The 26,222-nt window shown below is 37.4% G+C and overlaps 1 protein-coding gene across 1 annotated transcript in view; it reads right to left on the bottom strand.

The window, feature by feature from the left end:
• The window catches only part of LOC124775040 (cullin-3), a 259,802-nt gene that overhangs the window by 12,474 nt on the left and 221,106 nt on the right, over positions 1–26,222 (bottom strand). Inside the window, exons 11-13 of the mRNA XM_047249818.1 lie at positions 17,238–17,490; positions 10,438–10,607; positions 325–463 (exon numbers count right to left, since the gene is read on the bottom strand). Of these exons, the coding sequence (XP_047105774.1) occupies positions 325–463; positions 10,438–10,607; positions 17,238–17,490 (562 nt within the window). The remainder of the gene's footprint in view (positions 1–324; positions 464–10,437; positions 10,608–17,237; positions 17,491–26,222) is intronic.

Raw genomic sequence — 26,222 nt, 5'->3', positions numbered from 1 at the left:
TAATTACATTACTTTAAAAGAAATTTTAAGTGGTTGCATCTATCACTGCTATAGTGATAAGTTTTACTTAAATAAAGTATGAACAAACATGTAGGCAAAAACATAACTGGCAACTATTGTCTTTTACGGTTACTGAATCCACTGCAGCATTGCTAGTTACCAAGTACTGTCTCAGGTGTGTACCAGTACCACATCTGGCAATAGGTTGGGACTGCAAGGTCAGTTCATTCATATAATCCAAAATTACACAGCTATAATGAAATCAGGAATGTCCCACAAAAGAATGTAGTACATAATAAGCTGAAGGAAAGACACTGCACTTACAGTCATTCTCTTGCGCGCTTTCATAATTCGTACAATAGCTGCTTCAATTTCATGTTTTCTGTCTTCATCAACTTTATTACGTGTTTCTCGTCTCTCTGGCTCAGACTCTCCCTTTGCTGCAACTGTCTGAATCTTTACCCTAAAATAAGCAGTTTACAGAATTAGTTTGCTTTCACATTCAGCTACAACGAATGTAATATCTATTTTAAACCAAACTTGTACATAAACACAGTCTGTGAGGCGTAGAGTTAGAAATAGCAAACATATCATAAACAGGGAAGAGGAAGTGACTGAAGATGAGATGGGGATGTACACCACAAGAAGAATTCAACAAAGCACTAGACGATCTAAACTGAAACAAGGCACATGGAATAGACAACAACCGTTCCACATATATGCCGGATATTTGAGATTGATGGGGGAATGCACTCGTATTTGAAGGAGGCAGGCACTAACACATGAGGGTATTACCAAAATAGCAAATTACTGAGTCATGGTTGCAAAATATTAACACAAAGTGTCAATTTAAAAAATGGAATGACGTAGAAGGTAACCAAAGGTGCATTTGGGTTTCCGAGAAACAGAGGAACATGAAAGACAATATTAATGACCTTCACAGAAGACAGATTAAAGAAAGAAACCTACATTTCCAGCATTTGCACATTCAGAAAAAGTGTTTGCCAATGCTGACTACCGAGCGGTTCTAGGCGCTACAGTCTGGAACTGCGCGACCGCTACGGTCGCAGGTTCGAATCCTGCCTCGGGCATGGATGTGTGTGATGTCCTTAGGATAGTTAGGTTTAAGTAGTTCTACGTTCTAGGGAACTAATGACCTCAGAAGTTAAGTCCCATAGTGCTAGAGCCATTTGAACCAATGCTGACTACAATACAGTCTTTGCATCTCTCAAGTTATTAGTGATACAATACAGAGAACAAAGTTCATCTCTCACATGTGTAACAGTTGAATAATGGAGAATCTGGGATGGAATAACAATATGGCGTTAATGCCAGACAGGTACATAGACAATGTGTTTCCTCTAAGAGGTGGATAGCAATCTATACATTTAATACTGTTATATAATAGTTGGTGACATGAAATGGAGGCAGTAATTCTGAACTTATAACCGTAGTTAATTTTCTGACTTTTTTGACCAATTTTATTCGATAATTACCATATGTAATCGAGCATAAAAGACCCAGAATATAAAAACCCCCATTTTTAAAGAGATTCCTTGGGAAAAAGTAATTTTTAACATATTCTGACTAATGAAAATTAGAAACTGTTTTACTGACACTGAGTATCTGCATAAAATGTTAGCATTACACCTATTTCAAACTTCGGCCACTTACTAATTGTCTACATTTTGATAACACAGAAGGACAATTTCTAAGAATGCCTATCAAATGCGCTGGCCCCTTGCAATGTATATCAAATGTGTGACTCTACTGTAATAAACATTGCTTTACCTACCTTCTACCATGATTTAATTTTTAAAAAATTGATTTACTCAGTGTACTCATACAAATCAATCAGCGTGCAGCTCTGTGTTGCTACTATGCAACTGATTTGTGCAAGCAGACTGAAAAAGTAATTCAGTATTTTAAAATTAAACCATGGGAGAAGGTAGGTATTATGTTTATTAACAACAGAGTCACACATTCAATATATGTCACTAGGGACCAGTGCATTTGATAGGCAGTCATTCTTGGAAATTACCACAAAAAGAAATAAAATAAACAAAAACAAAAAGAAATGGTTTACACTAATTTTATCTTCACTATCTTTGTTGCTTACTATGTCATCTTTGGTATCATTATTTTTAATCACTATCATCGTCCTAATAGTACAGTTGTGAAATGTATATCTTTGGCATCACAAATATTTTCACTGTTTCTTCCGTATATGTTGCGATATCTGAAGTTATGGTACGATGGAACTTGAGAATGCAGCCGATTTTTTTTGCTGAAAATATATTGGATATCACTTCTATACTGATGTGAGGATGTTACAAAGTGTCTTACTTCCAAACATATCGTCTGCCTGTTAATCTTTCATTGGCTGCGTAAAACCAGCAGCTGACATATCACCTTCCCTTCCCATCATACCTCACAGTGAGTGTCGACGACATTGTTACAAGAAACATAAGTATTCCACTGGCTCCTGTCTAGACGTTTACTGCCTCCTGCAGAATTGTATACCACTGTCATGTAACCGTCCAATTTTAAGGTCAATTCCAGTAGAATTCAGGCAAACTGAGTTTAAATGCGATAGACGTTAATAAAAAGCCAATTAAGTGGTATAGGTTCCCATGGTTCACAGTGTGACATAATTTGCAACCCACTCACCACTCCCCTCCCTTCACCCATCACCATTCTCAGCCAAGCCAATACTGCTGCTCCCCTCCAACCCTTCCACAATCCTGTGCCCCAGTAATCGTGAAAAACAATCTGCGATGACTTCGATGGTGCAGGTCATCTGTGCAACAACACCAACTACTTCATAACTAGAAGATTGCAATCAAGTTCAGTAAAATTCTCACACTTTCACTAGTCCCATGATCTAGTGACATCCATTGGTACTATCTCCACGATAAGCCTTGCTGCTGGGATTTATTCACGTGATAACAATTACAGACACTTTACTATGATTTACTTAGTTTTCCAGACATTTAATTCTGGATGAATTTGATTTATTGTTTCATCTGAATGTCGTCATCTGTTTTAAAGCTGATTATGGTAATGTTTCACCCGGTATTCCAATACATGAATACTGGCCGAATTTCCCATTTGTGACTCACCTGGTAAATCATTACAGTATCTCATAATCAAATAAAATACTGCCTTGTGTTCACTATTATTTAATGTTTTTTGAAGGACAGCACGTTCACTTTTCAATGTTAAGTTTACTTACAAAGAACCACAAATGTATGAATATGGTATTCATACATGTTTGAGAATATTTATTGCAAAACTGTTCAAATACGACACAAGCTTGCAAGATGTTAGTGTTAAACTCTGTATCATTCTCTGTTTCATAAAACTGTTAAATTTTACGCAGAGCAATACACTGCTGTGTTGGCTAGTTCATTGTGCCTCGCACATCCCTTGCACTAGTGCCACAAGAGTCAAATGTCACATGTTCAAGCACGGTCAATACCCTATTGACCAAGTGTTCGAGCAAGGTCAATACCTTATCTCCAGCCTGTTCAAGCACAAGTAACGTTTGCCCTACCTACCCTCCTAAATTTTTCAAAATAAATCTGCACTTGACCTCAATAACCCAAGTATCCTTTGTAAATGTAAGATGACCCCTACATCAATCTGTTAAATAACGTAAAAACATAGACCACAGCAACAATAGTCTAATACGCAAATATGAGATGATCCCGTAGTTTTCTAATGACGAATTTGGGAAAAAACGCTGGCTTATAATTGAGTAAACGCGATATAGGGTGGTGCATAAGTTTGTAGTGTTTTTCCGTAGATTTAATAAACAACAGATACATATAACAGAGACTTTAGTCATCACCAATGTTTTCTCCTTCACTATTTACAACAGTTTGTCAATGCTGGGGTAAATTTTTGGTTCCATAACTGTAGAAAAACATGTTCAGAGCACATTTTAATCTGGAAATGAAGTTCCTTGCGGGTGTTCAATAGAGAGCAGAAAAGGTGAAAATCTGAGGGTGCAAGATGAGGCGGATAATGTTGGTGCAGAATGACTTCATAGCTTGACTCCTGTATAATGTTTTTGTTAGTCTAGCAAAATGTGGGCAGGTGTTATCATGGAGTTGCATCACTTCACACAGACTTCCTGGAGTGGGTCTACAAGGTGTTAAAAACAGTCATTGACAAAAAAGGCCAGCAATTTGTAGTACACTACACCATCACTGTTCCACCAGGCACATAACATTATCTTTTGTGGATGCACACAGGCCTTTGTACAGGAGTTGCTGCTTCTTTTGGGCTCAACCATTCCTTTCTTTTCCTTATGTTAGCATGTTGTTGTTGTTGTTGTTGTTGTTGTTGTGGTCTTCAGTCCTGAGACTGGTTTGATGCAGCTCTCCATGCTACTCTATCCTGTGCAAGCTCCATCTCCCAGTACCTACTGCAACCTACATCCTTCTGAATCTGTTTAGTGTATTCATCTCTTTGTCTCCCTCCATGCTGCCCTCCAATACTAAATTGGTGATCCCTTGATGCCTCAGAATATGCCCCACCAACAGATCCCTTCTCCTAGTCAAGTTGTGCTACAAATATCTCTTCTAAAAATGGTTCAAATGGCTCTGAGCACTATGGGACTTAACATCTGAGGTCATCAGTCCCCTAGAACTTAGAACTACTTAAACCTAACTAACCTAAGGACATCACACACATCCATGCCCGAGGCAGAATTCGAACCTGCGACCGTAGCGAAATTTCTCTCCTCTCCAATTATATTCAATACCTCCTCATTAGTTATGTGATCTACCCGTCTAATCTTCAGCAGTCTTCTGTAGCACCACATTTTGAAAGCTTCTATTCTCTTCTTGTCTAAACTATTTATCGTCCACGTTTCACTTCCATACATGGCTACACTCCATCCAAATACTTTCAGAAACGACTTCCTGACACTTAAATATAAATGTTAGCATAAATACACCATTTCCAGTCACCAGTAGCGATATAGGATAGCATAGAGTGGTGTTGGCCACAAGCCAATTGCTGATGACCAGTTGCTATTTCTGTAATTTTGGCTTCGAGCATGCGGTACCTATACATTCGATTTTTGAATCTTTCCCACTGCATGCAAGTGTTGCACAATGGTGGAATGATCACAGTTCACACCATTTGCCAGTTCTCGAGTACAATGATGTGGATTCATGTGTTTACACGATCTTCATTAAACCCTGAAGGGGTCTTCCTGAATGTGGAGAGTCACTAATGTCAAAACACTTCTCTTTCAAACAACAAAACCATTTTCTTGCTGTGCTCTGTACAATGGTACCCCCATACACAGCGCAAATGTTTCTAGCTGTCTCCATTGCTGCCACCCTGCTGCTGAACTCATACACAAGAGTTATGTTGGAAATGTTTAGACTTCTCCACTTGGCATTCCATTTTCTAGTGTCCACAGCGCCCCTCACCTCCAAATGACAAAAAGACAATATGTAAACTCAAATAGCAACAGTGAACTACAAATAAAAAATGCAAATTGATAAATAAACTCATAGCATCTGGAATACCAATATACAAAACAAAAACGCTATGACTGATGGGTATCACATGATGTAAGCCAAAATCACAAAAATCAGCAGGTGGCCTTATGTGCATTTCTGCTTGCTTGTCATCATCAATTGGCTCATGAATAACACCGACCATTCCTATCCTGTATTGTTACTGGTGATGAGAAATAGTGTCTTAATGCTAACATATGGAAAAGAAAGCAGTAGTTGAGCTAAAACAAAGCAGCATCTTCCCATATGAAAACCTATGGGTATTCACAAAAGATAACGTTACGCATCTGGTTGAACAGCAGTGGTGTGATGTACTATGAATTGCTTCCTTGAGGTGTAACCAACAACTGATATGTCTTGCAGATGCAATTGAGGAATACTGATCATAAAGACTGTGTAAAGGGATGTTACTCCGCAATAATGCCCACCCGCTTTTTGCTAGACTGGCAAAAACCACTATATATGGAAGACGTGTTAGGAAGTCCTTTTGCATCCACATTATTCACCTGATCTTGCACCTTCAGATTTTCACTTGTCTGCTCTCTATCGAACAACTCTTCAAGGAACTTCCAATCCAGATGATAATGCGCTCCGAATATGGCACGAAGTGCTCTTTTCTTCAAAGCCACACGATTGCTACAGTTGCCCAATTGAAAATTTGCCACAGTATTCACAGACTACTATAAATAGAGAAGGAGAATGTATTATAGATGAGTCAAGTCTCTGTTATGTGAGTCTGTTGCTTTTCTTATAAACTTATAGAAAAATGGTACAAACTTACGCATCAACCCAATACATCCAACATTATAACAGTGTCCCCTGTAGACTATGTAGATAGAGCCGAATACACACATGCACGTCACCCACAGCTAGAGGGTTAAGAAGGGAGTTACAGTCTAACTCCCAAGTTATTCATTGTGTATACTGACCAAGCAATGTACGAAACCCAGGAGAAATTAGAATTAAAGAAATGAAAACTTTTGGGATTTTCCAATGACACAGTAATTAGGTCACACATGGCAAACAACTCTGATCAGCAAAAGGGAATGGGTAGTACCTTGAAAATAAGTTATAAAATGAATATAAAGAAATGAAAAATACAGGTGCTGAAACGTAGTGTGATTAAATCGGGCAACACAGAATATTAAATTAGGAAATAAGACACTAAGTATAGAATGTGAGTCTTGCTATTGATGAATGAGATACTAAATGTAGTAGGTGAGTTTTGCTATTTGGACAGTAAAATAACTGACAGTGACTGAAGTAGGAAGGACAAAAAATAGAGACTGACACCGACAAGAAAAGCTTTTCTGAAAAACTGAAAAATTTTAACACCAAATACAGATTCAAGTGTCAGCAATTCTTTTATCAAAGTATCTGTCTGGATTAAAAATTTATATGCAAGTGAAAACTGGACAATAAACCGCAAATAAGAAGTGTATACCGTATATATTGGAAGCTAAGCCACACTTTTTCCAGTTTGCAGCATCAAAAAACCACCTGCAACTGAGAATCAAGTGCAAAGCAAATGGAAGTTCTGAAAAATGGCACTAGGAGCCACCACAACTAAGTTTTGCTGTCAAATATAAGCAGTGAATTTTGTGAAGTGCTGGTGTTAGTGAACCATAATGATGTGCTTCCATTATAGTGCCAAATTCAAGAAGGAAGGTACATCATCTGCAGAAATAAGTTCTGATCATGTTGCAGGTCTGCGATAGGATGGTGACTGCAAAGAGACAAATTATTCCAGCACCAAGAAGGCCTTTAGTGGGTCAAAACATGGCCGGTATCATGCTCTTTAAGTAATTTTAAACAAGTTTGTTAACAAATAGCATCAGAAATGCATGCCGTGAATGCTGAAATTTTAAAAATTAAGGCACATGAAATTGCTTCACTGCAAAAAATCAAAAATTTTAAGGCTAGCTGCAACTGGATCAGTCTTTTCATGAAGCATTGGGGTTTTTCACTTCAGAGGCGAACTTAAATTGCACAGAGGTTGCCAAAAAATATGAAAAAAAACTTGTGGCACTTCAGCGGTTCATAATCAGATGGTGTGCTGAAAACTAATATCTTTTCGGCCCGATAGGACATGCAGACCAAACTCCTGCATATTTTGACATGCCGTCGAATTATACGGTTGATGCCAGAGAAAAGAAAGATATAAATATTCATTTATCAGAGTGAAAAACTGCGGCTGTCCATCATGATTACTTCCACAGCCGATGGATATGAATTGGCTCCATTTGTAGTTTTCAAGTGAAAGACGTAATTGAAATTCAAAGCATTTCCATAAACTGTGATTTGTATGAGCAAATGAAAGCGGGTGATTTTGGAGGACATGGTGCTGGAATGGATTAGGCTTGTCATAGTGCAATGCTTGATTTACACAATCTGCTGGTGTTAGATGTGTACACAGGCCATACAACACCTGCAGTAAGACAAAAACTGTTAGAAAGCAAATGGGACTTGACTGTAATTCCAGGCATGATGATGTCAATTCTGCGAATACTTGACATCCTTTTGAATAAGGAAAAGCTTAAGTGAGTTTAAACAGACTGGCTTTCAAATAATGACAGACAACGGACACCAACAGGACATGTAAAACATGCAATTTTATCGCAAATGAGCCAATGGCTTGATGACCCATAGAACTGTGTTCCAAATCATACTGTGCAACAGACATTTAAAAAATGTTTGATATCAAATGCAATAGATGGTATGGAGGACGATGCTCTGTACAAAGAACTAAGCAACAAGAGTCCTCCATTTCTGACCAGCCTGCCACGAATTCCTTTCCTGAGCCAACCTCATCATCTCCAAGTAGCACTTGCAACCTACGTCCTCAATTATTTGCTGGATGTATTCCAATCTCTGTCTTCCTCTACAGTTTTTGCCCTCTACAGCTCCCTCTAGTTGAAGTCATTCCCTGATGTCTTAACAGATGGCGTATCACTCTGTCCTTTCCCTTGTTGGTGTTTTCCACACTTTTCTTTCCTCTATCCAATTCTCCGCAGAACCTCTTCCTTCCTTACCTTACTGTCCATCTAATTTTCAACATTTGTCTGTAACACATCATCTCAAATACTTCAATTATCTTTTTTTCTGGTTTTCCCACAGTGCATGTTTCACTACTACACAATGCTGCGCTCCAAATGTACACTCTCAGAAATTTCTTCCTCAAATTAAGGCCGATGTTTGATACTAGTAAAACTTTCCTTAGCCAGGAATTCCCTTTTTGCCACCACTAATCTGCTTTTGATGTCCTCCTTTCGCTCTCCGTTGTTTGTTATTTTACTACCTAGGTAGTAGAATTTCTTAACTCCATCTATTTCGTGACCATCAATCCTGATGTTTTAAGTTTCTCCCTGTTCTCATTTCTGCTACTTCTCATTACTTTTGTCTATCTTTGATTTACTCTCAATCCATATTCTGTACTCATTAGATTGTTCATTCCATTCAGCGGATAATGTAATTCTTATTCACTTTCACTCAGGAAAGCAATGTCATCAGCAAATCGTATCATTGATATCCTTTCACCTTTAGTTTTAATTCTACTCCTGAATCTCTGTTTTATTTCCATCATTGCTTCTTGGATGTACAGATTGAACAGTAGGGGCATAAGACTACATCCCTGCCTTAAACCCTTTTTAGTCTGAGCAGTTCGTTCTTGGTCATCCACTCTTATTATTTATTCCCTCTTGGCTCTTGTACATAGTGTATATTACCCATCTCTCTCTATAGCTTACCCCTATTTATCTAATAATTTCAAACATCTTGCACCATTTTATATTGTCGAATGCTTTTCCCAGGTCAACAAATTCTATGAACGGCTCAATTTTTCTTTAAATCAAGTGATAGTGATTCATAATTACTTAACTGATCTTTTTCATTATTTCACAAAATTTGCATGATAAATATAATGAAATTTTGTTTTATATTTTCGCCTTTAATTTCATTCTTATTCTATAAGCATTGCTGGCCATACAACTGAAGTCTTCACTAAAAACCTACTATGAAAAAAGCCAATTGGCAAGACTGTGTGTACAATTTACGTCAATACTGCTTACATCACGTCTTCAATGTTTCCCTACGAGTGACGAGATATGGTTCCTATGAATTGTGATTCATGTACTGTCTTCATCTGAAGAACAATACAAATGTAAACATTATGCCATGTATTCTTTAGTGTTAGCTGCTACCTCATTTAAACCGTGCTTGTCTAACAAACTTGAGTGAGACAACAGCAAACGTGGAAGAATGTAAGTATTATGTAGTGTTTATATTCATATTATTCTTATGCTGAATAGTGATAACAGTCAAAAATGAAGCACAGCAACTGACTTTTAGTATTAATTTTTAAATCTTGTAAGACTATAAATTCTGCGCAGACAAGTTAATGTGGTTTTTAAATGTTTGAAAGAGTAAATTAATCTACAAAATAACCTTGCTTTAGCTCAACTGCTAAGCTTACAACTTCAAAACAACTACCACTGCTGTAACCTTCACCCACTCTATCTAATTTGTATCTCATATTAGAATGAACCAACTTCGTTTCCATATTGAAGTAATTTCAAGTCTCATTTTTCAAGTGTGGCTTTGATTTCCTTTAATTCTGGGTCTCATTTTTCGGGTGCAGCTTAGATTTGGGTAAGAACGGTAAAAGCTTTTAAAGTACAGTGTTACATACTAATTCTGAGATAGCAACGACAGATTGCTACTCACCGCACAGAGGCAGCACTGAGCAGCAGTTATTATTTAGCTACTGATTAAATTCCTTCATCAGATGAAGGAAAATGCGTGCGCACGCACGCACACACACACACACACACACACACACACACACACACACACACACACACACACACACACACGTGATTCTTGCTACGAAAAACTGTACCTGTGGAGTTTTGAAGTAAAGGAATCATTTACATAAAACAAATGATTTGGCTCAATGTCCTTGGTTTTTGGGTTTTTAATTAAAACTCGCTGCGTTGCCTTTCCCATAGCCAAGGATTGCAAGGCACGGATCAAATCTCTTTCAGGTATGTCTGTTTCACTTTGGATTTCCTGCAATGAAAAGAAGTTAATTCAGTGAAACTGAAGCTTATAGCATGGCCAACGCCAGCTCGAAGTATATGTTCAAATCTGCACTTAAGTGAAATAATTTTGTTCTGCCAATTACAGAGGAGTGACTTAGTAATAAGTAACAGTTCCATTAGACTCTTTCAATGAGAGTCAAATTTCATCTCACTGAAACAACACAATTATGAATATAAATTTTTTTTGTCTTGGGTGACAACTGAAGTGTTTATCAATTTGTTGAGAAATTTAAAAACATAAATGTAGACCATTCTATTGCAGTTCTGAAGCAATTTTTATTCCTTCAGAAAATCTTTATTGTTAAGACCTGGCTGGCATTACAGTACTACATAACAGACACTTTGCCATATCAGAACTCACTGTTATCATCCTTGGAGAAACAATAACCTTAGGCTACGAATACAAACATGTAAGGAATTGAGGCCACAAGAGTTATGAGCTAACCACAGCATCTTGGGCTGAAATGCATTTCAGCCTGTGATGTAGGAGCTGGTGGTCATGGGTGCATGAGGTTGGTTTGCTTGTGTATATGAATGCTGTGTGTTTCTCTTTTGCTGAAAGCTTTATGTGTCTTTAATTGTGCCTGTCTGCAACTTCACATGTCTTCATTACAGTAAAAGCACTGTGTCTTTTCCTACATTGTTAAAATATGCTGTCTCTTATTTTAAGGATTTCAAAGATAAAATTTACAATAAATCAAAATTTTCCAGAAAAACAATGTGTTTCTGTCATATACAAATCCATTTTAAGGGAGCTGAGTTGGTTTAGAACCATCTACATATTTCATTATAATGTGCACAAGATTTCTTGAAAGAGAACACACCAATCTAAGTTGTACTTTTGATGCAAGGCAAAAAGACATATTTTATCAAAATGAACCAAAGATAGCTGTAAGAGTGCAGAACTGAGCAGTAAAAGCCTCGCAGTTTAGTAAATTATAAAAACCATTACCACACAACCTGAAATGTAACCATGATACAGTGCATTAATTTCCAGAGGATGATGGTCGAGACATACGTAATACTTTCATGTACAGCAATCATGAAACACAGGTGCATTAACGAACATATTAACCAATAATGCAAAATACTTCTAATCAAATGACGAAAAAGAGATTTCAAATTTACAGACAATTTACAACTCAAAAAGGATTTTTTACAGACACATTAACTGTTCATAAAACTGCGATGCATTTGGCCTTATCTCTTCTAAATGCACAAAGAATAAGAATAAATGAAAGGGTACAGTTAACTGTTAAGAAGAGTATTAAAAAGAAACATTTATAAAAAAATTTTTGAATATGTACCCGAGACGTGAGCATGCTATTTGACTGTGGCAGTGAACTTAATTTACCACAGCAAGATGTTACAAAAAATGGATGCTCCAAAATTGCAGAATACAGATACACTTTTGACAGCACTTTCTGGTGGGGGTGGAGGACACTGCTTTTTCACAAATAAGTACTGTTAAGCTTGACAACATGAGAACTGAAATGTATTTAGCCATGGTAGTTGGCATCCACCATCTACATCAAACTGAAGTTTTAATAAACAACAATGCTGTTCCTATTCAGGAAGCAAGAATGGGAAGCTCATATCACGAGTATCTGTACAACAGACAAACCAGAATTAGATACCGAAAGCTCTGTTAGTGATGAAAGAAAGAGACACATGTAAGATTTAGTGACTAATTAGACCCGACAAAGATGAAGTCCACTGATATCACAATCGGAATTATTGTGAAAGAAGAGCAACTGACCCAGAAGATTGTAACCAGAGTAAAATAACTTGTTGGCAACCAAGCCATAGTGTGTGTGACTTGATCAAGGAATAATAGAAATAAACTCATTCAAATATGCTAAACAGGTTGAAATTGTGAAAAAGAAAAAAAGGAGAGTATCGCCTCCATAATGAATACGGAAAACTAAATCTAATGAGAGTGAATGATCTTTTAGACAGATACCTGTTTGTTTTGCAAACTAGATCACAAGAATGCATTTTTTCACTTTGATGTTCAAGGTGAAAGCCAAAAGTATACTTCATTAGCAACACTCAGGGCAATTTCAGTTCAATTAAGCTCCACTTTTTTCATCAAATTTGTCGGCTATCTTCCAGCACTTTATAAACACTGATGTAGTGTGTTTGCTTGAGAGACCACCATTTTTAGTTACTGGCACAATATCGTAACAGTGGTACCGAGTGAAGATGAGGCACATCATCAGTTTGGTTTAGTGTTAAAAACAGCAACGTAATACAGTTGGGAAATTAATTTTGCAAAATGTCAGTTCTTCGAGAGAATTTAAAGTTTGTTAGATACTTTATAGATTATGAACAAATCCTACATCCTCCAGAGAACACAAAAACTGTTCAAAACTTTCCACAGCTTAAATCTACTTGAGCAGTAGAAACTTTCCTAGAACTAACTTTATATTTTAGTAATTTTACCTCACATTACTCTACACTTGCCAAATCTCTGCGAGATTTACTGAGGAGTGATTGTGAATTTAAGTTTTACAAAATACGGAGGGAGCTTCCAGGTGCTCAAAATATCCTTTCATCGGATACAATTTTAAATATCCACAACCAAAAATTCAAAACTGAACTATACAATGATGAATGCAAAGAAGGCTTTGAATTGTGTTACACTGAGAACTCGATTATCTGGACCTCAGTTATACAGTTTGGTGATTACCTGAACTGTCTCAATTGTGAAGAAATATCTTTGTAGCCTAGTCTGTGTGTCCACAGACATGTCACACTGCCACTATCCACCTGTGCACTGCACAATCTCTGCCCCACACATTTCATTACTATCCGATTTACACAAGGCATGTTTCATCACTGCTTGAGTTAGACAGTTGCCAATCAGAATGCTGCTGCAATGTGCCGCGTCTCCAGTTAAAAATGTCAAAGCACAAGAGGGTTGTGTTATAAAGATAAAACAAACACCAAGTTTGATTCCGCTTTCCAAGCAGTAAAGGATACAGTAATCAATCACAAACAATGTTCATTGCAAATTCAGATTTCAGTCTAGTGTAGCCACCTTAAGTGTTTGTAATGTTTTAACTTACATTTACTGCACTTAAGATGGCCACACAGTGACAAAAATCAGGATTTCCATTAAACATTATTTGCGACTGATTGCTGTGCCATTTACTACTAAAAATACATATTATTGATTGATTAAAGAAATGAGAATCGGGTTGTATATTAGCTGATGGGTAGCATGGCATTGGTACTTTTACAAAAAGCAATGTTAAGGAGAATACCAATTCAATTTTACAGTACATCTTACACCTGCAAACTTTACAGTGAAGATGGGAGTAAACATTGAAAAGTGATGATGAAACTGAAAAACGAAGTTTTGGAAGAAGCTTTTTATGGTTGGTTTTTGCAAAAAGATCAACTGGGCAACTGATATCTAGTCCTTTGCTCTGTGAAAACGCATCACACACTTTAAACAAATAAATAAATAAAACTGGGTGGTGATGAATCATTTGTGGTAAGTACTGGATGGATGTAAAGATTTAAATCTCTTAATGGAATACGCCAACTGAAAATACAAGATGAAAAGAAGTCTACTAATGTACATGCGGTTAATTCTTTTAAAGATGGTTTTAAAAAGAATTCAACAAAAAGACTAAGATTTGGACTTCATGATGCTAATAATGAAGCTGCATGCTGATGAAGCTGGATTAAATCTGAAATCATTACTGTCAATATCTGTGGTTTCCTTGCAAGAGTGTTCCACTCCAAGATATAAATGTAGGTAGTAAAGAGTGAGTACATGAATAAACACTGAAAATCACTGACAGGTATGACAAAAAATTTTATCTGTAAGTAATAAAGTTTCAAAACTAAATTGGTAAATAAGGAAAACCCCTTATTTTTACTAGAGAATGTGCCAACCCATTCTACGGCTGAAATCCTAGAGAGAGAAAAGAGAATACATACAGTCAAATTTTTTGCCTCCTAATGTGACATCCTTGCCACAACCAATGGATTAATGTGTTTCTCAAATAAACGACTTTACAGAAAAAAACTTTTATGTGAACGTTATCTGTTGATGAAGATAACACAGAAGTCATTATGTCATGTTTCCAGCAAATGAATTTAGGAGTTTTATTACGTCACTTTATACAACTGAAGGGAAGACATTGAACAAAACCTTGAGCAGAATACTAAACAGGGAGCACAATAATTCAATAACTGATATGCATTATTCTGTAGTGGAAGAGAGAAATACATCAGCAATGTGATGCCAACAATATCAAAGAGTGGCTTCATTTGTGACAGTAATGGCCAAAGTTTTCAAATTGTGACAGATGACCAAATTGTTGAAAATATATTGCAAGCAAACGAACAGCAGGAAATGCAAGAAGATGAAATATAAGAAAATGTAGATGAAGAAAATGATGTAGGACCGCTCATGCAGATGCATTTCAAGCACATGAGTAAGAAAGCAACAATTCCAGAGGAAAAATATGGTAGTTATGAGCTTTTAAGTCTTGGCTCTTGTCAACACCTTAAGGAAATTCTGGGTGTATTTAATGGGAATATACTTTTTATGATGCATTCCAAAAGATCACAGATAAGAAGGGCTTGCCACCAAGGACAGCAAGCTGTGCTCTATTCTTGGGAAAGTAAGCCTACGCCACTGAAAAGTAATCTTGTTCTAGGAAAAACATGCAGATTCTTTAAGTCACTGTGTAAATATACTGTTTAATGTCACTGGTTGTTTAATAGGTGTAGTCAGGATGCTGAAGAGGAAGATAGGTTAACAGAGATCAAGAACATTATCAAAGAATGTCCTTGTGAAAACTTTTTTGTCAGAGATCGAATTTGTTTCAAGTACAAAGACATAAGGGAGATTCCACTATTGCCATGCACTATGCAACACAAAATAGTCAAGATTGTGCATGAGAAATGAGATTATGCTATAAATTGAACAGAAGAGGAAACAAAACAAGATTGGACTAACAAGGTGAAAAATATTATTTTCAAATTTGTGAAAGGTTTAATTGTAAATAATAAATCGGGATAGAGTCATTTAACAAATTTACCTGGCTGGGAATCCTCATATAAAGACTAAACAAATAGCAGAACCAATTAGTACGATAGATTAGCAGGAAACTTATTTTAGGAATCAGCCCAAGTAATTACTTATAGAGGTGCTTGCTTTGCTTCTCAGGAATTTGAGCACTATCACAGGACAGAAGGAACTGAACAAATTTTAATAACTACAGACATCCCTAGAGCCTATGGGCAGATTGAGAGGATCAGTTCTACTTTGGCTACAATCATTGCTAAGTTTGGTACAGATAACCCTACTGTATGGTACAAATTGGTACCATCAGTTCAACCTATCATGAATTCAGTATACCACAGAAGCAATGGGTAAACAACATACGAACTTTTGACAAGAGTCACGATATACACAGAGACTGATCTTCACATCACTATATTACTAACAGAAGAAACTATTAATTAACATGAAGACAGACACCATGAACTGAGGGAAGAACCACCAGTGCTATATTCAGCCTAAGTCTGAAGGAAGTCTTCTGATACTAAACTGACGGTCTTGTGGGGATAAAATGAACACAAACTGGAACACAAAGCTGCAGGTGAATAATCTTCGTCTCTCCAGAGTTACGTAAGTTAAAACCAATTATACCTTTTATGCACGCCAATAAGGTGATAGCCATGATGGTCACATGAGTACGCTGTGTGCTGAATTTATGCAACCCTAGCCAATTAACTAATCATCATTTGAGACACATGATTGTCAGGTTGACCAAATGTGGGATCCCGATGGGGGCTTATAGGTTTCCTCCCAATGAGGCTAGTGACATCCCAATTATACCAAATACTGCAAGGCAGTTTTTGCACATTCATAAGGAAGATGCTAATTGCACTGTACTGTTTTTTTTCTTCTTGTTATTCATTTCGATTAGAGTTTGTAACCATGAAAGTAATAACATAGGTTATGTAAAAATCTGAACTGTTTTTCCTGTGTGATAAATGAAGTATTATTTCTTGGTTGTTTACAGTAAAAGAAGTGAGAACACACAATTACTCCTCAGTTGAGCTTCATTTCTATTTACCTTCAACTCACCAGGCAAAATGTTAACTCTGGTACAGTACAACTGCATGGAATGTCATCTAAGTACCACTGAACTTGATGTTAAAATCATAAAAAATGGTCCTAGTTCAATAGAACAATTTTGGAAAAGCAATTTGTTGTTGTCTTGTTGAATCAGCAAGGCATTCATTTGTATCAAATCAAGGGCACCACAGAAAATCCAATACTGGATAGTCAGCACAGATTTGGACACCACTCTTACCACATATTAGCAATCCTTACAGTTTCTCATTTTGTGTAACACTTTCATTTTATTTAGAGAATTATGGCATTGTGTGTATAGGAAATAGCCCAATATATGTAGATCTACCTGCTCTTGCTTTTACTTCAGAAACATTAACTATATGCTCAAGGCTAATCTTAATCAGTGAAAAATTAACAAATTTTGCCTGCATTCTGAAAATAAGAAGACAACTTTGAAATGATAAACATTTCTTAGGTCTACATAATTACCTCATAAGTTAATTTTTCTCTGTTGTTGAAGAGCATCAACACACACATCTGATATGTAGACACCTGGATTATGTGTTTTCTGGGCCCACAACTTCTTTGAGATGCAACAGATAGCAAACTTGATGAAGAACTTGCACCATCCTTACTATCTGTCTCTTCTTTTCGAGGCCCATAAAATACTGCATTGAGATCAGAAGATCCAAGTTGTGGCTGCAAAGTAAGTTGTCGCCCACTATGCTTGGCTAGGTAAAACCTTGACAATAAAGAACAAAATATTAGGTAAAAATTTTGTAGATCTATGAAGACAATAAAACTTTATAAATATAAAAATAGTCACAGAAAATTTAATATCTACAGCTAATACTTGCAAAGCATTCTGAAATATAATTTGTCGTGCAATAGTGTTTGAACAATGTAAGGCTGCACTCTTACTACTACTGTCTGGCCCTGGCTTTGCACCACGAACTTTGCTTTACCTTTACCTTATGTAGCCCTAAGTCAAATTGTCCTATTAAACTTCAACTTTTGCAGAATGATCTATTTTGCTCTTTTCCAAATGTTGTACCACTTTTCTCAGTTTGAATCTACACCAGCCAACTTCAGTTCCACATTTTGGTATAGAGGACACTCACAAACAAACAACAGTATTTGTAGTTTTACAAATGTTGTCATTTCTAAGCATAATTCTACTTCCCTATAGTGCCAGAATTCATACCAAACACATTTTTGAATGCTGGTCAACATGGAGATCCGGGCAGTTCATCCACAGTAAATCACTTCTCAGATTTATGATTTATCTTTCATACATCTGACATTGATATCTACTGAAGGTAGATGGTAGTTTGAGGTATTCTGGTGAACACTCATCAGTCGATACATGGCAAAGGAAGTCAGACCACTTTCAGAGTAAAAACACTTCGTCTGTCATAATTTTATCAATAAACTGTAGAAGTATTTGTAATAAAGTTCCTGAATTTACTGCCGTTCATGAAGTTCTTGCACTCAAATTATTCTGAGAGCTGGCTGAAATCTGAAGTGGAAAGCTGTGAGATATGTAGCGGGTCACGGACATGTATCAGAAAGACAGATTAGAGGCCATAGGGAGTGTTCATAGCAGTTAATAAAAATATTGTCTCTATTGAGATTGCACTTCAATGTGACAGTGAAGTTATCTGATGTCATTATAGCAACTACAGTTATGAAAGTTAATAAATCAGTCAAGAAGGCTACAAGAGTGTTTCTGCTAGTTAGAGCAGATAAGCAGTTGTTAACATCTCACTTAGACAGTGAATTCACATCATTTACTTCCAGTAAGATGGCTGTAGAGGAAATCTGGCCAATAAGTGGTTAAAGGACGGAAGAGACCTAGCATGGTTTAATAATGAAATTCGAAATACTCTGAGGAAACAGAGGCTGTTGCACTCTCGATTCAAAAGAGAACCCAAAAGTGACAAGCAAAGGTTAGTAGAGCTTCGCGTGTCTGTGTAAAGGTCTGGCAGAGAACTGTTACAATTTAGCGAAAGATCTGGCAGAGAACCTTTTAATATTTTTTTGTGGAATCTGAAATTTAAAAACCTCTCTCACACCGGCCTGATTAAGCTTCACTGATCAGGATAGTAAAAAACATGCGCATATTAAGGGAATTTTCATTCACAAAGAAGGCTTATCACATTCACACAGTTCAATAATGTTCTATCCTGATTAAATTGAGCTTAACTTAAATTCCATAAGGCAGTGAAGCAATTTCGAAGTCTCGGTGCGACGAAAATTGTCAGTCGATAACCTGTAAACATTTGTAATAATTATTAACTTTCGGTGATCACATGGGGAGGACAGGAGATCTGCTGTTAAGACCGTGTTAGCCCATTTATTGAAAGTAATAAACTGCATATCTTGAGCATACAAAACAGCAGGTTCGTCCAGTGTAAATCAGACGTTCCCCACTGATCCCGTGCAACACAGCGTAGTAAGCAGACACTGTCAATAATAATCAGTTAAATAATACGCGAACACACTTACTTTAGTTTAGTTCATGTATTAAGTTCCTTCTCATACAGAATCTCATCAAGATGGCGACTAGCTCAACAATACATACATATACATCTTCGTTCTTTCACGGCTAATCGGCAAGATCTCAATCATTCTTTTCATAAGAGAAAACATAGATAGCAGAGAAGCTATTCCATGGAGTAAATGCACGCTCCAAGGAATAATAGGGTTTGAAAATACTTTGCACTTATAATCATCGTATATTATAGTTTATGAATCTGTAAGTTAAGAAGAGATATTTTGAGATATGTACTGAGTGATATAATTTATAAAAAATTCTGAAAATATCGCAGAGAGACCGCTGCAAGAGACATTACAACCTGAGAAAATTTTGTTCCTATGTAAAATTGCTAAATGGATCTAAGGCTTCCATTCAGTCCCTTGTTGACTAGTCTGGTGTGGCAGCTGAAGCTAGCAAAACTAATTCCAAAATTTTATATTTCATGTTCAAGAAATCATTTACACAGGAGAATCACACAAACATACCATCATTTGACATCGTACAGACTTCCATATGCATGATATAGGAATTCCAATTCCGTTTTACAGAGAATTCTCTATGGCACTGGCCCCTTACCTATGTTGCACTTATCGTGAATCTTTCACTCAGCACTAAATCCCAGGTGAATGGAAAAAAGTGCAGGTGACTTCTGTATATAAGAAGGGTAAAAGAATGGACCCACAAAACTACAGACCAATAACCCTAACTTTGGTTTGCTGCAGAATCCCTGAAAATATTCTCAGTTCGAACACAATAAATTTTCTTGAGACTTCTTGTGGAGCTTATGTCCATGAATCAGAATGATTTTAGAAAGCATGGCTTGTGCGAAACTCAGCTTGCCCTTTTCTCACATGATATACTGTGAACTATGGATTAAGAGCAACAGGCAGATTCCGTATTTCTACATTTCCAAAAAGCATTTGACAGAGTGCCTGTTTACAGGCTGTTAACAAAGGTATGAGTATACAGCATAAATTCACAGATATGCAGGCAGCTCAAAGACTTCTTAAATAATAGAACCCAGTATGCTGTCCTTGATGGCGAGTGTTCATCAGAGACAAGGGTATAGTCAGGAGTTCCACAGGGAAGTGTGACAGTACCACTGTTTTTCTCTGTATACATAAATGATTTGGCAGACAGAATGGGTAGTTAGTTGAGGTGGTTTGCTGATGACGCTGCGGTGTATGATAAGGTTTCGCAGTTGAGTGACTGCAGGAAGATACAAGAGATTTACACAAAATTTCTGGTTGGTGCGATGACTGGCAGCTAGTTCTAAATGCGGAAAAATGTTAGTTAATGTGGATGAGTAGGAAGAACAAACCTGTAATGTTCAGATACACTGTTAGTAGTGTCCTGTCTGATACAGTCAAGTCGTTCAAATATCTGGGATTAACGTTACAAAATGATACGAAATGGAACAATCAAGTGAGAACTGTGGCAGGGAAGGCGAATGGTCAACATCGGTTTATTGGGAGAATTTTAGGAAAGAGATGTTCAAGTGTAAAGCAGAGCACATACAAGATGCTGATTCAACCTAATCTTGAGTATTGCTCAAGTCTTTGGGATCTGTACGAGATCAGATTGAAGGAAGAGATTTAAGCAATTCAGAAGCATGCTCCTAGATTTGTTACCTGTAGGTTCGAACAACATGTAAGTGTTACAGAAATGCCTGGGGATCTCAAATGAGAGTTCCTGGAGGGAAGGCGACATTCTTTTTGAGAACCACCATTTTAAGCCGACTGCTGCATGATTCACTGCCACCAACATACACTGCACATAAGAACTGCAAAGACAAGATATAAGAAATCAAAGTTCATACAGAGGTATATAGAGAGTTGTTTTTCCCCCCACTCTATTTGGAAGTAGAAAAGGAAAGGAAATGACTAGTAGTGGTAGTACAGGGTATAGCAGAATATCTATGTAGATGTGGATGCACCCTATCCAAATCGTTTGCGAATGAACGGGCCCGAAGGAACAATTCACTGAAGTGAACAGAAGGACCGAGGAACGATATCTTAGGAACAGTCAATTCACCATTCACTTCACTCAACCTTGTTATTGCATAGGTCTTATTCCGTCTGTCTCATTCCTTGTTCTAGTTTCTCCCTTCATCCTTTCAGCCTCAGTCTTGTTCAGTGAGTCTTCCTATTTTTGTATTTTTTCCTAAAATGAAACATGACACTTAGGGAGGCTTTTATTTTTCAAGCCTGGTTGCTTCTTTCTGCTACCCTCTAGTCTGGTTTATGTGCAAAGAGAGAGAGAGAGAGAGAGAGAGAGAGAGAGAGAGAGAGAGAGAGAGAGAGAGAGAGAGAGAGAGAGATTGGATTTGATAGAGCTCTACTTGAATCCTTATATATTTTCATCTACTGGTTCTCCTGCACAATTCAGTGTAGTGACTGTTTGCATTTTTGATTCAGAATGTTAAGGCAATAGAACAGGGGCCAGGAACCATAAATAATTTTTCAGTTTTCTGTGAAGTCACATGCGGGATGCCTGAACAAATTTCACTCTGCTTTCATACTCATAGTTCAACTTCATCAATTTTTCAATAAATAAATCACTGAATCACTTTTGCCCCTTGGAGCATGAAAAGATACTCCATGACATGGTTCTTTCAGAAAAAAAGACATATTTAATTCAAAAACTATTTACATAATACACTCGTGTATCTTATGCCTGCAGAGTAAATAGAAATTTTCAATCAAAACACAGCACTTGGCTATATTATGCTGTTGTGACACAGACTAGTGACTTAACAGAAAAAGCCATCGAGTACGAGTTCATGGAAGCTATTTACTACCCTTTACTACAGTAAATCACAAATATGCGTCAAATGATAAACATTGAACAAACAGAATTTTTTTTAACTTTACTTTCAAATGCATCTGTTCGTAAAATTTTTTTCTCGAATAACTGATGACAGAATCAGTGATGACTCTTGTGCCACCTTGCAACGGTTAAATGATCAAAATGGAAAAAATCTTTAGAGCAATGATAATTGGGGAGGGAGGGGTGGGGGAGGTTCTCTTCACTCCTGAAGTTCCAAAGATCTGCCTGAGTATCTATGTAGCTGACACCTTTGGTGATGCAAAACTTCCAACTGAAGTATGCTGTTTCTCAGCTCCTGTGTTGGGAGGGGTCTTTCTTCCATTGTATAAAAAAAAACTATTAATATTGGTTTGACAGATGACTTCCAGTTATTTCATGTGAGTAATACTGGTGAAAATATAAATTATTTTCTGTAAGTGAACTGAAGATGAAGACATAGTACGTTCTACAATTATGACCTTCCCACGAAAGTGGAATCATGACTGGTGTGGACCATGCTTGGTCCTAAACATGTTACATACTTCCATTCCACAAGCTCTGGACTTGCTCTACCTGGCTTGTGGTCATAGGCCCGTCATGCAAACTAAGTAACATGATGCTATCAAAGAATGCACTCAGCTGATGAAATCAAAATACACAACCTGTCCACATTAAGTAATCAACAAATTTATCACTAAAAAGAAATCTGATAAAGGAAAATCCCACAATGCCACTTGAGAAGATGGAATTGTTATGTATGTCTCCACCATAAAGACTCTCCACCATAAAGACCTATGGGAACGAGCTCTACAAATTCAACTATCTTGCAAGTAATACACTCCGATCTCTATCATCTCACTCTCTACTTCTGCTACTGGAAGCAAAAAGAGTGAAACCTTCAGCAGAAGTGATTTGCTATAGCTGCTTTGTTGGAACTCATTTCAGTAGGACTAGGACAATCCTCTTTGACAAATTTTGTCAATATTATTAGCCCATCCCAATTTCTAAAAGCAAAGAACTCACTCGTTATTTACCATACCTTCAGCACTGTGCCCCATTTACCAACTTCCATCTAGGGAAACACTCTTGACCAGCCTACTACCACAACTATCTAATCAAATGCATCATAATTTGCATGGGAAATTGAATGTGAAGACAGTAGTAACTTTAACAACTGATTGGTGGACTTCCTTAAATAAAGTTTTGTTGCTATTGTTGCACACTATCTTGATGCAAGCACGGGCCTCATTTGAGGGTATTGGGTTGCTCAGAATTTTTGCCTTGGCACACTGCCAAAAATACACAAACTTTTTTGAAAATAGTAGAAGTTGTAATTAACAATACAGCTTGCAGTCAAAATTTGTAAATGGGCTCTCATTCCCTACTATGTCCATTCTATCAATTTAAATATAAAATCGAGTGCAATGTTAACTGAGCATGTAGTCAGAAACATTAAATCTCTTGTTCATTATTTCAAAAAAATTGTCTATATTGAAATTAAAATGAGAAGTTTCAAATCGATGGTGTCACTATTCAACATGCCTGTCTGTGTTTTTGTAGACTTACGCATTAGCTTTTCTCAGAACCAAATGAACATAAATTGACACCAGATAAATGGGAGAAAGCCCAGTCAACAAAGTCGAATAGGGGAAAAAATTCATGCTACTGGAAATTTTTGTCCAGTGTTAGGAGAGAGTGCCATGAACAAGATACTAAAAGTACTGACCAACTGGGTGTGGATGTTGTGGTAGTGGGTGGTTGAAAGGTGACCTCCTTATGCTTTTCTTGAATAAGTTGATAACCAAAGCTTTTTGTGATACTCTTTACCAATCAAAATTTAAACTACCTTACGTTTCCTACATAAAAAGTCCTATTCATTTTGTCTCTAGGAGTAATAGTTTCCACATTACAAGGCATGGAAAAATTGCACATTATCACAAGTATTGTTTCAATGGTACAGAATTAATGTTTATTTTTAACTGAAGTGGGTTAAAAACAAATATTACATGTGTGTATCACATGTAAGTGCAAAAGAGCTGTATCACGGGATAAATTGTGTTCCAGGATTGTAAGAGAGTGGACGGTGAGAGGAATGTGCATGGTAGATGCTCATGGGAGGGTATGCCAGTGGACTGTGTTCATGCACTTCTCTCTTTCGATGGTCTGTAGATTGAAGAAGCGATCCCTACTCTATCTACCCCACTATGTCAAGCTGTCCCCCGCATGAACAGCCAACAACAAACTGTGGCCAAGAAACAAGTGGACCACCTTGTTGCTGAACACGCTGCCTAACATGGTATCCCTCATCTCAATGACTGCTTCACAGCCTGTGCCATATGAATCCTTCCCACCAACACCAGCTTTTGTGAACTGTGCAGGTGAGAACTTTCCCTACAATACATCCTACATTCCCGTAACGCTCCTGGCCTCAACGTTTGTTAGTCACTGTCCTCACCCATCCAGCCCCCTCCCTGTTCCCATTCCAGCACTATATAGCCGTCATTTCACCGCCACACCCAGTCTTTTAATTTCTTTTTCTTTTTATTTCTCTCCTTTCTGCTACTTACCCCCCCCCCCCCCTTTCCCCACCTTCTCTCCCACCCACCATCTAAACTGCAGCACTTCACTGTCCACCATTCCCACCATACTATCCCTCCCCCTCCCCACCCCAGCCTCCGGTTGTCACTCCCATCAAGCGCTGGTACTGCTGCTCGCAGTGATATTTCAGTTGTCTGAGACTGCAGATGTGTGTGCAAGTTGCGTTTGCATGAGTGTGTGTGTGTGCGCATTTGTATATGTGAACCTATTGCTGACAAAGACCTTAATGGCCGAAAGTTAAGAGTGTGTGAATCTTTTTGTTGTGCCTATCGTGACTCGGCGACTCTGCAATATGGTGAGTAGCAAGTTTCCTTCTGTAATATTGTTACAATCTATCCTGAATTTTCCATTGTTTCATTTTCACTTGGATTTTCCATTGTTTCATTTTCATTAGAAATGTATGTTATTTAGAAACTGAAACCCTCAATCCCAAAGAGCTTACATGCGTGTGTAACCAGTCTCAACATCAGAGAATGAGAAACAATACTCACAATATGTTTTATGTGCTGGAGGCTGATGTTAATTTTGACTGAAAATCCGGAAATGTAATATTACAGGAAAAAATTACAATTTGAATTTTGGAAGCATTTAATGACAGATGTGTTGATATGCTCATTAGTTAACAACTTTGTTACTAAATTAGTTAAGACCTTTTCTGTGTGCACTAACAGGCAAGTGTTTAACAATGAAAGACTGCTAATCACCATTTGCCTGCCTGTGTATACACAGCTGTCACTGACTGACAGAGATGGCTGTTCTTTGACAGTGATAATCTGTTGAAGTTTCAAAACTGAATCGTCTACAATGGATACTACAAATTATATGTACTCTTGGTATCATTAAATACTTTAAGATAGCAGTAGTTTCTGAGGATTTTATTGTTGCTTCAATTTTTCAAGGCTGCTGTTAATAAATGCAATGCAACGAGAACACCTTCCAAGTATAGCCCCCAAATTATTCCTACTTGTTGTACACGGAAAAAGTATTCTATTACCGTGAAATGACAGCTGTGGCCGAAATTAATTTACGTACCATATGGTCTGTATACAGGGGTGGACAAAAATATGGAAACACCAAAAGTACAACACATTATCAAGCCTAATATTGCACAGGAAAACCCTCAGGCTTTCAAAACTGTTACTTGTCATTTAAGAATGGATAAATAATGGTCATGTATGGTTTTCAAGGGAATCTTATACATTTCTTCCTGCAAAATAGTGGCAAGTTCAGATAATAAGGATGGATTTGGATAGTGATCATGCCCCCTTCTCTCCAAAGTAGACCAAAGGGTCAATGAAACTGAGATCCAGTGACTGTGGTGGTCAGGGGAGATGAGACACTTCATCCTCCCCACCATTCAAAAAATCAGTCCTGCACAATGCAAGCTGTGAGTATAGGGGCCCTGTCTTCTTGGAACACAGTATCAACATTGTGGAACAAACACTGCACCATGGGATGGACCCGATCAGCAAAAACGGTCATGTAATTCTTGCCAGTGGTGTGACCTTGTGGAGTAACCATGGGGGCCG

Source organism: Schistocerca piceifrons, chromosome 2 (genome assembly GCF_021461385.2).
Source record: "Schistocerca piceifrons isolate TAMUIC-IGC-003096 chromosome 2, iqSchPice1.1, whole genome shotgun sequence".
Taxonomy (NCBI): domain Eukaryota; kingdom Metazoa; phylum Arthropoda; class Insecta; order Orthoptera; family Acrididae; genus Schistocerca; species Schistocerca piceifrons.
This window is presented reverse-complemented; position numbering and strand designations above follow the sequence as displayed.